The sequence below is a fragment of the Bison bison genome, unplaced genomic scaffold (assembly GCF_000754665.1).
Source record: "Bison bison bison isolate TAMUID 2011002044 unplaced genomic scaffold, Bison_UMD1.0 scf7180017863991, whole genome shotgun sequence".
NCBI lineage: Eukaryota > Metazoa > Chordata > Mammalia > Artiodactyla > Bovidae > Bison > Bison bison.
In genome coordinates, this window is record NW_011494563.1 from 260,666 (window position 1) to 274,398 (window position 13,733).

At 39.5% G+C, this 13,733-nt stretch overlaps 1 protein-coding gene across 1 annotated transcript; it reads right to left on the reverse strand.

The window, feature by feature from the left end:
* Window positions 1-7,844: 7,844 nt before the first annotated feature.
* LOC104984349 (histone H4) lies at window positions 7,845-8,249 on the reverse strand. The gene has a single exon (XM_010834033.1). The coding sequence runs from the start codon at window positions 8,208-8,210 to the stop codon at window positions 7,899-7,901; it is 312 nt and encodes a 103-aa protein (XP_010832335.1). The 5' UTR covers window positions 8,211-8,249; the 3' UTR covers window positions 7,845-7,898.
* Between the last annotated feature and the right edge of the window lie 5,484 nt (window positions 8,250-13,733).

Consider the following 13,733-nt stretch of genomic DNA (forward strand, 5'->3'; position numbering starts at 1 on the left):
ATTTTATATATGGTAATGTATATGTTTCAACGCTAATCAATTCATCCCACCCTCTCCTTCCCTCACTGTGTCCACAAATCTGTTCTCTAGGTCTGCGTCTGTTTTGCTGTCCTGCAAATAGGTCCATCAGTACCATCTTTCTAGATTCCATATATGTGAGTTAATACTCGATATTTGTTTTTCTCTTTCCGACTTACTGTGATTTTACTATTGATACCAACTAAAGGGGTGCAAGATGGTGAAAAGTAAGCATAATCATTAGGAGCAGATGACTTGGGATTAAACCTATACCACCATTCCCTTGTGATAATGAGTTGTTATATATTTTTCTGGGCTTTGGCTTCTCCATTTATACAATTGAGTGATAAGGATCACTTTATTTCTCCAATATCATTCTGTTCATTTGTATTCATAATCTGGGTGGTAAATAAAGGGGAGGAGGAGGAGCCTTCCTGAGCTTTCTGAGGATGATCACAGCATAACTGATAGGTTTGCTGTAATTTTTGTCTTTCTCTTACTCCATGTTCTCCCTTTCTATCAACCTCATTTCATTTTTTTGAATGGCATAGAATTTAACTGCCAAAAAGGAACCCAGGCATCATGTGGGCATGAGATCTCTCTCTTATGTGGAGGCACATAAGAATTACTATGAGAAAGTTGTTTGTTTAAATATTAATAACTGATGTTTCCCTAGACCAGTTATCAGAATCTGTGGGATTGTGTCTTCTCAAATACAACTCATTATCACCTCTCATTTCTCCTGGTTCCACAGGCCTTTTCAAATCTAAGAGCAAATTTTGGTTTTTAATATCATTTTTTCATCAATTTCAACTTTAAGAGAATACAATCAAAGGCTGTGGAATTCTCAGCCCCAAGGTTCAGACCCAAATTAAGAGACAAAGCATCAATCTTTCTTTGTTGCAATGAGAGGTCTTGTCCAGGAATTCAAGTTCTTACCTTTCTCCCAAGAGAGGATTGAGTTCAAATGCAAGGGTTTATTTTATTTGTGGTCAATGAATTAAAGTTTGTTGCATAGAAAGATCTTGCTATAAACATCTGCTAGGTTCAGTGGTTATAGAATCGAGGCATCAGAAACCTAGGTAAACAGCCTGGCTTTCCTTTCTTAGCTATACTAGGAAAACTACCCTTAAAAAGAAACCATAGTCTTTAAAACTTTAAATAGGAAAAATATATTGTGACTAAATGCTTTGAGAATTAGCATGTATTGCTTAACACAGTTCCATTGCTTGCTCAGGACTCTACCCTAGTGAGTACACTGTAGGGCAGTCAGTAAGAAGAGCTCTCCGTCGATAGCAGCAGGAATGTTAGTTAACTAATTCATTTATTTATTAATTATTGAATAACTGCTAGATTTCAGACATTGTACTTGGCACTGGTGATATCACCAGGGGGAAAAGTCCCCACTTTTTTTCTACTAGGGAAAAGACAGAAAGTAAACTGTATAAAATCATCAAAATCATTTTCCTATTGATACATCCAATGACCAATAGTCTTCATTTTACTTAATCTATTGGAAACACTGACATAATTGATCCTATAATTTCTCTTTGATATGCTTTTTTCATTTGGTTCTATTTTATCAGAGGCTCTGTATCTTTTGTTAGTTCATCTCTTCTCCACAGACCCTTAATGTTGAGGGATACAGGCCTAAGTTTGTACTGCTTCTTGCTCTATACTGACCCCCTTGAAGATCTGACCAAGCTCAGACTTTAAATACCATCTGTATATCAATGACTCCCAACTTTATATTGCCAACTCAGGCTTCTCTCCTAAACTCCAGACAGACGTAACCTCAATTACTTTCTTTCTTTTCTCTCTCTCTCTTTTTTTTGTTTTGGCCAAGTGACTTGTGCTATCTTTGTTCCCTGACCAGGGCCTCAGCAGTGAAAGTGCTGAATTGTAACTACCGGACTGCCAGGAAATTCCCCCTATCCCCTAATTGCTTTCTTCACATGGATGTTTGACATCCTAAAATTAACATGCCCAAACTAGAATCTTTGGTATTCCCTCCTCCTAATCTTTAATTAAATCACTCCCTAATTTAATTGATAATGACTTCATTCTTCCCCATTCAATTCTTCTAGAAATCTTCCTGGTTTTGCCTTCAAAATACATATGGAAACATCAGTTCTCAGTACCACCATGCTCCCACCTTGGTGGGAGGACTATCTTCTCTCTCCTAGGTTACTTGTTTTAATATCCTTAGTGTTTTCCCTGTTTCCATATTTGATCCCCCACCAACCTATGGGAAATTAACTTGATGCCCTGGGAGCCTCCAACAAAACTGTGAGGCAAGTTCTCCCAGGGCATAAAAAGACTCAAATCAAATTAAAATGCTAGAGATGCCTGATTTTTTACAAATAAATTTAAACATACAGTTTGAGACAAGGAGAAAGACATGGGGTAAGTTAAGGCTTAAAATAAGGGTTCAAGGAGATGTACGACAGCTGAATCATGTAAAATACTTAATGCATCTTTTGAGTTTCACCTGCTTCTCTGCAGCAGAATTACAACTCTGCAAATAGTATAAGAAGTACATATTTCAAAATGTTTGGGAAGCCAAGATCAAGAATTTGATCAAACATGACCAGACTCTTAGATAAGTATATAATAGAACATTTAAATTTGTATCTTTTGTTCAACTTGGTCTGCTTTTTAAAAAAATATTTATTTTTATTTATTACTGGCTGTGCTGAGTCTTTGTTACTGCATGCAGGCTACTTTCTCCACTTGTAGAGAGCTGGGCCTACTCTTGTTGTGGAGCACAGGTTCTAGGGCTCGTGGTCTTCAGTAGTTGCTGCACATGGGCTCAGTATTTGTTGCTCTTGGATTTCTAGAGCACAGGTGGATTCTTAACCACTGAACCAACAAGTTGGTCTGTTCATATGACACAGTTTGTGAAAAGGGATGAAGGCCTTCTTGTTTACAGAGGAGACGCAGAGATTCGGGTTGAATTCCTGGGTCAGGAAGATCCCCTGGAGAAGGGAATGGCTACTCACTCCAGTATTCTTGCCTGGAAAATCCCATGGACCAAGGAGCCTGGCAGGGTACTGTCTATGGGGTCACAAAGAGTCAGACAGACTGAGCGATTAACACTTTCACGCTTAGTTTTAAGCCTGTGTTAATAATCACATTCCTATGAAAAAGGAGTTTTAACAAAATCCAATCACTCTTCTGTATTGTTTTGTAAACACAGCCTAGCAATGTGTATTTTATATTTTCAAAAGCATTGTTAGTATTCCTGACAGTTTATCAAAAGTTCAGTTACTTAAATATTTTTCTAAAACTTGAGGAATCAGTTAGAAAAAGGTAGCAAAAGTATAAAAATGTTTGGTGTTTTTTTTTTTTTTTTTAAAAAGGTTTTAGTAAAGGACTTTTAGCCATAATCAAATCAGTTCATCAGTCCAGTGTGATTAATTCTTGCTTTGTTGATTTTGGATTAAGCCCCCTGCTTCTGATATGGCTTGGAAAATCTTAAAGAAATCCTGTAGTAGAGCTTGACAGTATCAGGTACAGTTATTTGTTAAAGTTCTTTTGATGCTTCTTCTGAAAACCTCAATTTCAGATCTATATTTTGTGAAAGTCACTCGGTTGTGTCCAACTCTTTGCGACTCCACAGACTATAGTCCATGGAATTCTCCAGGCCAGGATACTGAAGTGGGTAGCTTTTCCCTTCCCCAGGGTATCTTCCCAACCCAGTGATTGAACCCAGGTCTCCCACATTGCAGGCAGATTCTTTCCCTGCTGAGTCACAAGGGAAGCCCAATATTTTGTAGCAGGGGCCTTAGAGACAACTGTAAAGAAAAACAGCAATCATCAGTCAGGTCAATGTATAATAGTAATTAATATTATCAGTATGGAGTGGGATAGAATCCCCAATATAGTTATGGTATTATAAATAGTGAGGATATTGACATTTCCCCTTTGATATATACTGTAAGTATTTGCTACTGTTGCCTCCCAATGAGAAGGTATTTATACTTAGGAACAAAATCTGTTGGCAATATGTCCTTTATATGCATGCAAGTATGGTCCACCGAACTTAAAAAGTATAACTGTTAAACATTTACATCGATAACCTTTTACCTGGTTAATTTAGGGATGTATAGTTTCTGTTTTTGATTTGTCCTCTTTTTTCAAATATTGCACAATATATACAACAGAACAATTGTCACAATTATATAAGCCTAATTACAAATGTAAACGAGAGAACAAACCTTAAGTGTTAAATAGATAATACCTTAATGGCTTCATTATTCAAAATTTGGTGGTCTAGGTTTAGAGAAGGTAATATCAAAAAGAAATCAGGCTATAAATATAACAATAGATTTCTAAAGACAAATACTCAAACACTACATATAAGATAGCATTAAATTATGTACTGAATATTTAAGGATTTTTTTTCCTGTGGGTTTTTTTGTTTGTTTTTAAGAACCGAGAGACTTCTATCGGAATTATTCAAGACGTCAATGGAAAGCCACAGAATACTAATAGATCCTCAGAAAATGTGGGAATATAGCTAAAAGTAATACCTCCCAATTCAGAAAAACCTCTGCACAAAGGGAGTAAATACAGAAAAGCTTTATTACTGGATAAGCATTAAACCAGAATGTGAAGCACATCACAGGCACTTTTGCTAAAGGGATTGCAAAGCAAGGAGAGAAATCGCTCTCTTTTATACAGCTAGATGGATACAATTCGCTCAAAAATTAGTAGACATGGCAATTTGTAATCTTGTAATAATGGAAGTTAGGCCCCTCTCTTTCTGGGAAACAGAGATCCTGTTAAAGTCTTTGATAGTGTTTCAGAGATGGGGCTAGGGTTGTTGAAAAAATATTCCTGAGTTGGGAGACTGGCTAGATGAATATTTAGCATTTGATTTTACAAAAATTAATATTGATAAGACAAGGGAATTTTTAGCTTCAGATATAAAAATACGTAAACCTAGTCATTTTGTCATTTTTTTTTTTTTACATGTAGGCAATTGCTACCCTTCCTTAGTGATCAATGCAAAGAAATAGAGGAAAACAATAGAATGGAAAGACTAGAGATCTCTTCAATAAAATTAGGGATACCAAGAAAACATTTCATGCAAAGATGAGCACAATAAAGGACAGAAATGGTATGGACCTAACAGAAGCAGAAGATATTAAGAAGAGATGGCAAGAATACAAAGAACTATACAAAAAAGATCTTCACGACCCAGATAAACACGATGGTGTGATCACTCACCTAGAGCCAGATATCTTGGAATGCAAAGTCAAGTGAGCCTGAGGAAGCATCACTATGAACAACATTAGTGGAGGTGATGGAATTCCAGTTGAGCTATTTCAAATCCTAAAAGAGGATGCTAAGAAAGTGCTGCACTCAATATGTCAGCAAATGTGGAAAACTCATCAGTGGTCACAGGACTGGAAAAGGTCAGTTTTCATTCCAATCCCAAAGAAAGTCAATGCCAAAGAATGCTCAAACTACTGCACAATGCACTCATCTCTCAGGCTAGCAATGTAATGCTAAAAATTCTCTGAGCCAGGCTTCAACAGTATATGAACAATGAACTTCCAGATGTTCAAGCTGGTTTAGAAAAGGCAGAGGAACCAGAGATCAAATTGCCAATATCCACTGGAGCATTGAAAAAGCGAGAGTTCCAGAAAAATATCTACTTCTGCTTTATTGACTATGCCAAAGCCTCTGACTGTGTGGATCATAACAAACTGTGGAAAATTCTTAAAGAGATGGGAATACCAGACTACCTGACCTGCCCTCTGAGAAATCTGTATACAGGACAAGAAGCAATAGTCAACAGGATATATAACAACAGACTGGTTCCAAATCAGGAAAGAAGTACATCAATGCTGTATAAGGTCATCCTGCTTATTTAACTTATATGCAGTGTACATCATGAGAAATGCTGGACTGGATGAAGCACAAGCTGGAATCAAGACTGCCGGGAGAAATATCAACAACCTCAGATATGCAGATGACACCACCCTATGGCAGAACGCAAAGAACTAAAGAGCCTCCTGATGAAAGTGGAAGAGAAGAGTGAAAAAGTTGGCTTAAGACTCAACATTCAGAAAACTAAGATCATGGCATCTGGTCCCATCACTTCATGGCAAATAGATGGGGAAACAATGGAAACACTGACAGACTTTATTTCTGAGGGCTCCAAAATCACTGCTGTTGATGACTACAGCCATGAAATTAAAAGACGCTTACTCCTTGGAAGAAAAGCTATGGCCAACCTACACAGCATATTAAAACGCAGAGATATTACTTTACCAACAAAGATCCGTCTAGTCAAGGCTATGCTTTTTCCAGTAGTCATGTATGGATGTAAGAGTTGGACTATAAAGAAAGCTGAGCACCGAAGAATTGATGCTTTTGAACTGTGTTGTTGGGGAAGACTTGAGAGTCCCTTGGACTGCAAGGAGATCCAACCAGTCCATCCTAAAGGAAATCAGTCCTGAATATTCACTGGAAGGACTGATGCTGAAGCTGAAACTCCAATAACTTTGGCCACCTGATGCAAAGAACTGACTCATTGGAAAAGACCCTGATGCTGGGAAAGATTGAGGGCAGGAGAAGAGGACGACAGAGGATGAGCTGGTTGGATGGCATCATCAAACAATGGACGTGAGTTTGAGTAGGCTCTGGGAGTTGGTGATGGACAGGGAGGCCTGGTGTACTGCAGTCAACAGGGTCACAAGTAGTCAGACACAACTGAGCGACTGAACTGAACTGTGGCAATCGCTCTTTGGAATGTGTGTGTACATTAGTCAAGGTTTCCCCCTTGACCTTGGGTTTCTTTCTATAGCTTCTAAGATTCTAGGAAAATGCTAAGACCTCCTTCAGAGTTTAGGTCTGGATTTCCTAATCTTATTCCTTTCCAATTTATTCCAATTCCAATCCCAATCTTATTCCTTATTCCTTTCCAATTTTGTACCAAGGATCTTTTAAATTTTAAATTCATTGTTCTGGTTTATAAAGCTGCCATGTATTTTTTCATTGTAGAGAATATTTCTGTAATATGACTTTGTTTTCGTTGAAATCCTTTTTAATTGCATTCCACCCTCACCAACTGTTCTGCCGGATATTACAGTGAGCCTGTACTTTATCATCCTTCCACACTAGTGTTAACGCCTATTGAACAGTCATAGGTTTACTTCATGAGGACTCATGGAGCTATCACTGTGATCGAACCGTAAGACTTCATGTCTAAACTCGCTACGAAAGTGCCTTTCTCTCTCCCTTGGTAGATATTAGCTTGTGTTCGAAGAGAAATACCACTCTGGTTAAATCTTAAGCCACATGTATTTGGGTGACATATTTGCTTTCATTTATGTCTAGGCTATTAGACCTGGAGAAGGCAATGGCACCCCATTCCAGTACTCTTGCCTGGAAAATCCCATGGACGGAGAAGCCTGGAAGGCTGCAGTCCATGGGGTCGCTGAGGGTCGGACATGACTGAGCGACTTCACTTCCGCTTTTCACTTTCATGCATTGGAGAAGGAAATGGCAACCCACTCTAGTGTTCTTGCCTGGAGAATCCCAGGGACGCGGAGCCTGGTGGGCTGCTGTCTGTGGGTCGCAGAGTCGGACACCACTGAAGCGACTTAGCAGCAGGCTATTAGACCAAACATTCCACTGAGTAGGTTACAAAGTAAAATACAAAACTATGTTCAAAACATTGCCTGGAAGCGTAAAATGTAACTCAAACACTCACAAAGGGTGGAAACAGTGCTCCTAAGCAGTTTAAAGGAGTGTACAGAACAGGAGGAAGAAAACCCAAAAGCAAAGAAGCATCACGGCTCCTCAAGTGAAAAAGTGGGGGCCCTTAAAAGGACCTTTTGTTGAATACCGGAGAACGTGGACACTCAGCCGCCGAAGCCGTAGAGGGTGCGGCCCTGTCGCTTGAGCGCATAGACCACGTCCATGGCGGTGACAGTCTTGCGCTTGGCGTGCTCGGTGTAGGTGACCGCGTCGCGGATCACGTTCTCCAGGAACACCTTCAGCACCCCGCGGGTCTCCTCGTAGATGAGCCCGGAGATGCGCTTCACACCACCACGACGAGCCAGGCGCCGAATAGCAGGCTTGGTAATGCCCTGGATGTTATCACGAAGGACTTTGCGGTGGCGCTTAGCGCCTCCTTTGCCCAGACCCTTTCCGCCTTTGCCGCGACCAGACATGGCGTAAACCCAGAAAATCGAAAAAGCCCGACTTGCCAGCCTCGCGATGCACCTTTATACCTCTGTTGGCGGACCGAACTGAGAACCTGAAGAAAGGAGGGGGCGGGAAATCACGCCTTAAGCGGGGGAGGAGAATTGGACCAAAAAAAAAAAAAAAAAAAGAGGCCTTCTCTGTTCCTTTGTGCTGTGGTGACTCTTTTGTTACCTTGTTTTAAAACTTTAGCAATTGCTTTTGAATGCGGGCACAAAACACGAATGTTGTGTAAAATATACAGAAAAGGCAGGTAATAAAATAATAATTCACAGATCACTGCTAGTAGCTATTTGGTATTTTGGTGAACAGATAAAAGCACATACTCTTTCAAAGAAAATGTATGCAATGCCATAAATGGCATTTTGGAACCTCCTTGCATGGTTTACATTTTCGTCAATTTCCCTTATTTAAAGAGAAAATGTATTTTTAACGCCTGCTTGTTAACTTTATGAATTCTCTTTTATAGTTTTAACAAACTCCCTAGTAATCAGTGTTTTTGAAAAATATATTTTTTTCCATTTAGTAAAAATTTACTTCTTCACTGTACTTGGGTATACTATACTGCCATTTCTAACAAAGTGTACCAGAATATGTCACTCCTAAATATCCTTCTTAAGCATAAGAATTATAATGAGCTGATGGTTTTGAGAAAAAGAAAACACAGGAGAAGCTATAAAAACAGAATTTAATACCGAGGCCTTCCCTGGTCGCTCAGATGGTACAGAATCTTTCTGCAATACAGGAGACCTGGGTTGGATCCATGGGTCAAGAAGATCCCCTGAAAAAGGGAATGGCTACCCACTCCAGTATTCTTGACTAGAGAATTCCATGGATAGAGGAGCCTGGCAGGCTACAGTCCGTGGGATCACTGAGTCAGACACAACTGAGCAGCTAACACATACCATAAGGGAAATTTACATTTATATGAGAAATCTCCATTTGAAAGAGTATCTCCTTCTTTGAGCCAGGAAGAGAAAGATATTAATTACTCACAATAAATTTACCTGAGGAAGGTGCAGGACTTAAATCTGCCGCACCTGGTTTACTCTGTGTTTCCTGCTCAATCCCTATAAATGCCACTATCTCCAACATATTTTGTATTTAGATGAAGATGATATTTAAAGTAGTGGTTCAAGCCACTTCTGGGAGTTTTACTCAGTTCCCCTCTGTGTATTCTATGTATACATCAGACATACATAGTATTAAACTTGTTTTTCTCTTGTAAATCTGTTTCTTATTACAGGAAGCTCTCAGTCACAGAATGAGTGAAACTAATATATTCATATAAACAATTGAAATAGCATAGATAAAGGTCTGGGAGTAGAGAAGTTTTTAAAAACCACAAAAACAACTTTGGGGAAAGACATTTTCTGAGAACTTAAGAAATTTGTATCATTGCTACTGCTGCTGCTAAGTCGCTTCAGTCGTGTCCGACTCTGTGCGGCCCCATAGATGGAAGCCCACCAGGCTCCTCTGTCCCTGGGATTCTCCAGGCAAGAATACTGGAGTGGGTTGCCATTTCCTTCTCCAATGCATGAAAGTGAAAAGTGAAAGTGAAGTCGCCATGTTGTGTCCGACTCTTAGCGGCCCCATGGACTATAGCCTACCAGGCTCCTCCATCCATGGGATTTCCCAGGCAAGAGTACTGGAGTGGGGTGCCATTGCCTTCTCCATTTGTATCATTGAGGGCTCCATAATTCTCTGTCCTTAATGCTGGCCCCTGTCCAGAGTCCCTGCCTTCTTCCAAATTGTTGCTATTTAGTCACTCATTTGTGCCGAACATTATTGTGACTCCATGGACTATAGCCAGCCAGGCTTCTCTGTCTCTGAGATTTCCCAGACAAGAATACTGGAGTTCGTTGCCATTTCCTTCTGTAGGAGATCTTTCTGACCCAGGGATCGAACCTATGTTTCCTACATTGGCAAGCTGATGTTTCCTACATTGGCAAGCTGATTCTTTAACACTGAGCCACCAGGGAAGACCAAATTACTGGTCCCCCAAATCTCTCAATCTCTTTATTATTCCACCATGTAATTAATATTCATCAATCCTGAATATTCATTGGAAGGAGTGCTGCTGAAGTTGAAGCTCCAACACTTTGGCCACATGATGTGAAGAAGTGACTTACTGAAAAAGACTCTGATGCTGGGAAAGATTGAAGGTGGGAGGAGTCATTTCAACTGAAATGACTGACTGAGAGACAGGAGGAAACAAACTACAAGTGTCAGATTTTTGGTTTCCCTGATAGGTCAGTTTGTGAAGAATCCCCTTGCAATGCCGGAGACCCTGATTCGATTCCTGGGTCAGGAAGATCTCATAAAGAAGGGATAGGCTACCTGTCCCAGTATTCTTGGGCTTCCCTTATGACTCAGCTGGTAAAGAATTTGCCCGCAATGCAGGAGACCTGGGTTTGTAAGATCCTGGAGAAGGGAAAGGCTACCCACTCCAGTATTAGGCCTGGCGAATTCCATGGACTCAATAAGTCAATCAGTTCAGTTACTCAGTTGTGTCGGGCTCTTTGTGATCCCATAACCTCATGTCCATTGAGTCAGTGATGCCATACAATCATCTCATCCTCTGTTGTCCCCTTCTCCTCCCACCTTCAATCTTTCCCAGCATCAGGGTCTTTTCCAATGAGTCAGTTCTTCACATCAGGTGGCCAAAGTATTGGAGTTTCAGCTTCAGCATCAGTCCTTCCAATGAATATTCAGGACTGATTTCATTTAGGATGGACTGTTTGGATCTCCTTGCATTTCAAGGGACTCTCAAGAGTCTTCTCCAACACTATAGTTCAAAAGCATCAATTCTTCGGCACTCAGCTTTCTTTATAGTCCAACTCTCGTATCCATACATGACTACTGGTAAAACCATAGCTGTGACTAGATGGACCTTTGTCGGCAAAGTAATAGCTGCTTCTTAATATGCTGTCTAGGCTGGCCATAGCTTTTCTTCCGAGGAGCAAGTGTCTTTTAATTTCATGTCCATGTATAGTCAATGGGGTCGCAAAGATTTGGACACGACTCAGCGACTTTAAATGTAAATTGAGACCCTGTAATCTCAAGACAAACTCTTCTCCTCTCTTAACTATCTAGAAGAATTCAAAATGGGAGTCTTTCTAGGCTTCCCTGGTGGTTCAGATGGTAAAGAATCTGCCTTCAATGCAGGAGACCTGGGTTCCATCCCTGGGTCAGAAATGTCTCCTGGAAAAGGAAATGGCTACCCATTCCAGTATTCTTGCTCAAAGAACTCTATGGGATGGAAAATCCCATAGACAGAGGAACCTTGTGGGATGCAGTCCATGGGGTCACAAAGAATCAGACATGACTGAGCAATTGAAACTTTTACTTTCCCAGAATTATTACCAGAGAAAAATTTTGAGTCCCTCAATTACATGGTAGGGCAAACTAATTATCCAGTATTTGCTTTTTCTCTTATTGTTCTGTGAATTACCCTGTTGTACTTGGAAGCTGTTATCTAATTCCTTAGCTCAGAATGGCATATAAACTTCATTTTACATTCTTTTTTTGAACTTCCCGCGTGTGTGGGGTTTCCATATGTATGAAATTCAATTTGATCTTACTTCTGTTAATCTATCTCATCATGTCAATTTGATTATTAGACCTGTAAAAGAACCTCGGAAGGGTAGAGGAAAATTCTTTCTCCCCAATAATACACAAAAAAATCTAATATGGGAAGATACTGCCCAATGCTTGCATAGTAGTCCAGTCTGCAGAGAGGGAAATTAACGTGAAGACCAATTTCAAGAACAAAGTTTAACTAATACTTTCATAAATCTTCTGCCACTCAAACTGAAGTGTACCTCTTATGAAGGTTTTGCAGCATAAATTATGGAATTCTTTAGGACCTAATTGAAAGAAATATCTAAATTATTTTGGCAGGATTTTTGGAAAGTTCTGTTATCTCCATTTTCAAATACAAGTTTTATTTTCTTTCTGATTGTGTAGATAGTAAAGAACAGTAAGCGCTTCATCCAATGAAATTGGATTAATAGTCCATTACAGTCCATAGAATTCTCCAGACCAGAATACTGGAGTGGGTAGCTGTTCCCTTCTCCAGAGGATCTTCCCAACCCACGGATCAGACTCTTCTTAACACAGGGATGGAAGCCAGGTTCTCCCATATAGCAGGTGGATTCTTTACCGGCTGAGCCACAAGGGAAGCCCAATTTTAAAAGCTCAGTTAATATGTGGAATTATAAGTAATGACATATCACACTTGAATATTTTATTTAAAACACAATTTATATTCATATATCAACTATTTGATTACACGTTCATTGATTAACATTAATAATAAAGGCAATATTTTAACAGTGTGATGGTCCTTGTTGTGGGGAATAGAAATGATGCAAGAAGGGTTACTTCTTGCATGATCAACATCAATAACTATAACCATAGCATATTTTATTATTAAAACATGAAGATCTCATAGGCCTTCCTTGGAGCCGTAGCATTTATTCTCGAGAGTTCTAGTTCTGAGATATAGCTGTTTAAAACTTACAGACTCAAATAATGCACATGAGTTTTTAAGAGGAAAAAACTGAATAATTAGATTCACTGAAATCAGAATTCGATTCTTCCAACATCAAATAAATTTAAATTAAAAAGAAAAAGGAAACCTCCCGATTGTTTGTTGTGGTCACTGTTATTTCAAAGAATATTATTTACATGTGATTGCAGTTGAGATTTAAATATAGGAAATAAAAATATTTCAAGAGACTCAGAAAATTTATTCCAGAGGACTAGGAATGAGATAGTAATTCCTTTCATTAAAATGTATTCATAATGAAAACTAGATTACCTGGTGTGGAGAATTGAAGGCCCTCTTTAGTTAGTATAGTTACTATAGTATAGTTAGTATGACTTGATCTGAGAGCAGGGTGAGTGATGATAGTGGGGGAAAAGGGGAACAAGAATCAATGACAGCATTAGGACTGTAAGAACCTGGTTTGCAGATTTATCTTATAAATGTGATTTACAATGCCGACCTTGTCTATTTGTTAAGGCACATCTTCTTAATGGATGAATAATTGATGTCTTTTACTTCACTAGCATTGATGTAAACAGCCCACTATAAGGTGTATTCTTTGCCTGAAGCTACTTGAAACAAGTATTTTACCTTGCTGGGTTTATTCTCATTTAGGAGGGTGAGTGGTGCGCCCTAAGATTCAACTGAAATAGGAGGGGAGCTAGGCCCGTCATATGGTCCTAAGGTTTTGTTTCAGATAGCCATTTTACCTTGTAAAGGAATCACAAAAGGACGTTAATTCTGCCCTCATACCTTGCTATCCGAAACAATGTGAATTTGAAAGTACAGCTCGTTTTGCTGATAAAGTGGGTGGCTCTGAAAAGAGCCTTTTGGTTTGAACAGGTTTGAGTTCCAAGCAATGCCAGGCTTCTACTTGCCCTTGGCCTTGTGGTGGCTCTCGGTCTTCTTGGGCAGCAGCACCGCCTGGATGTTGGGCAGG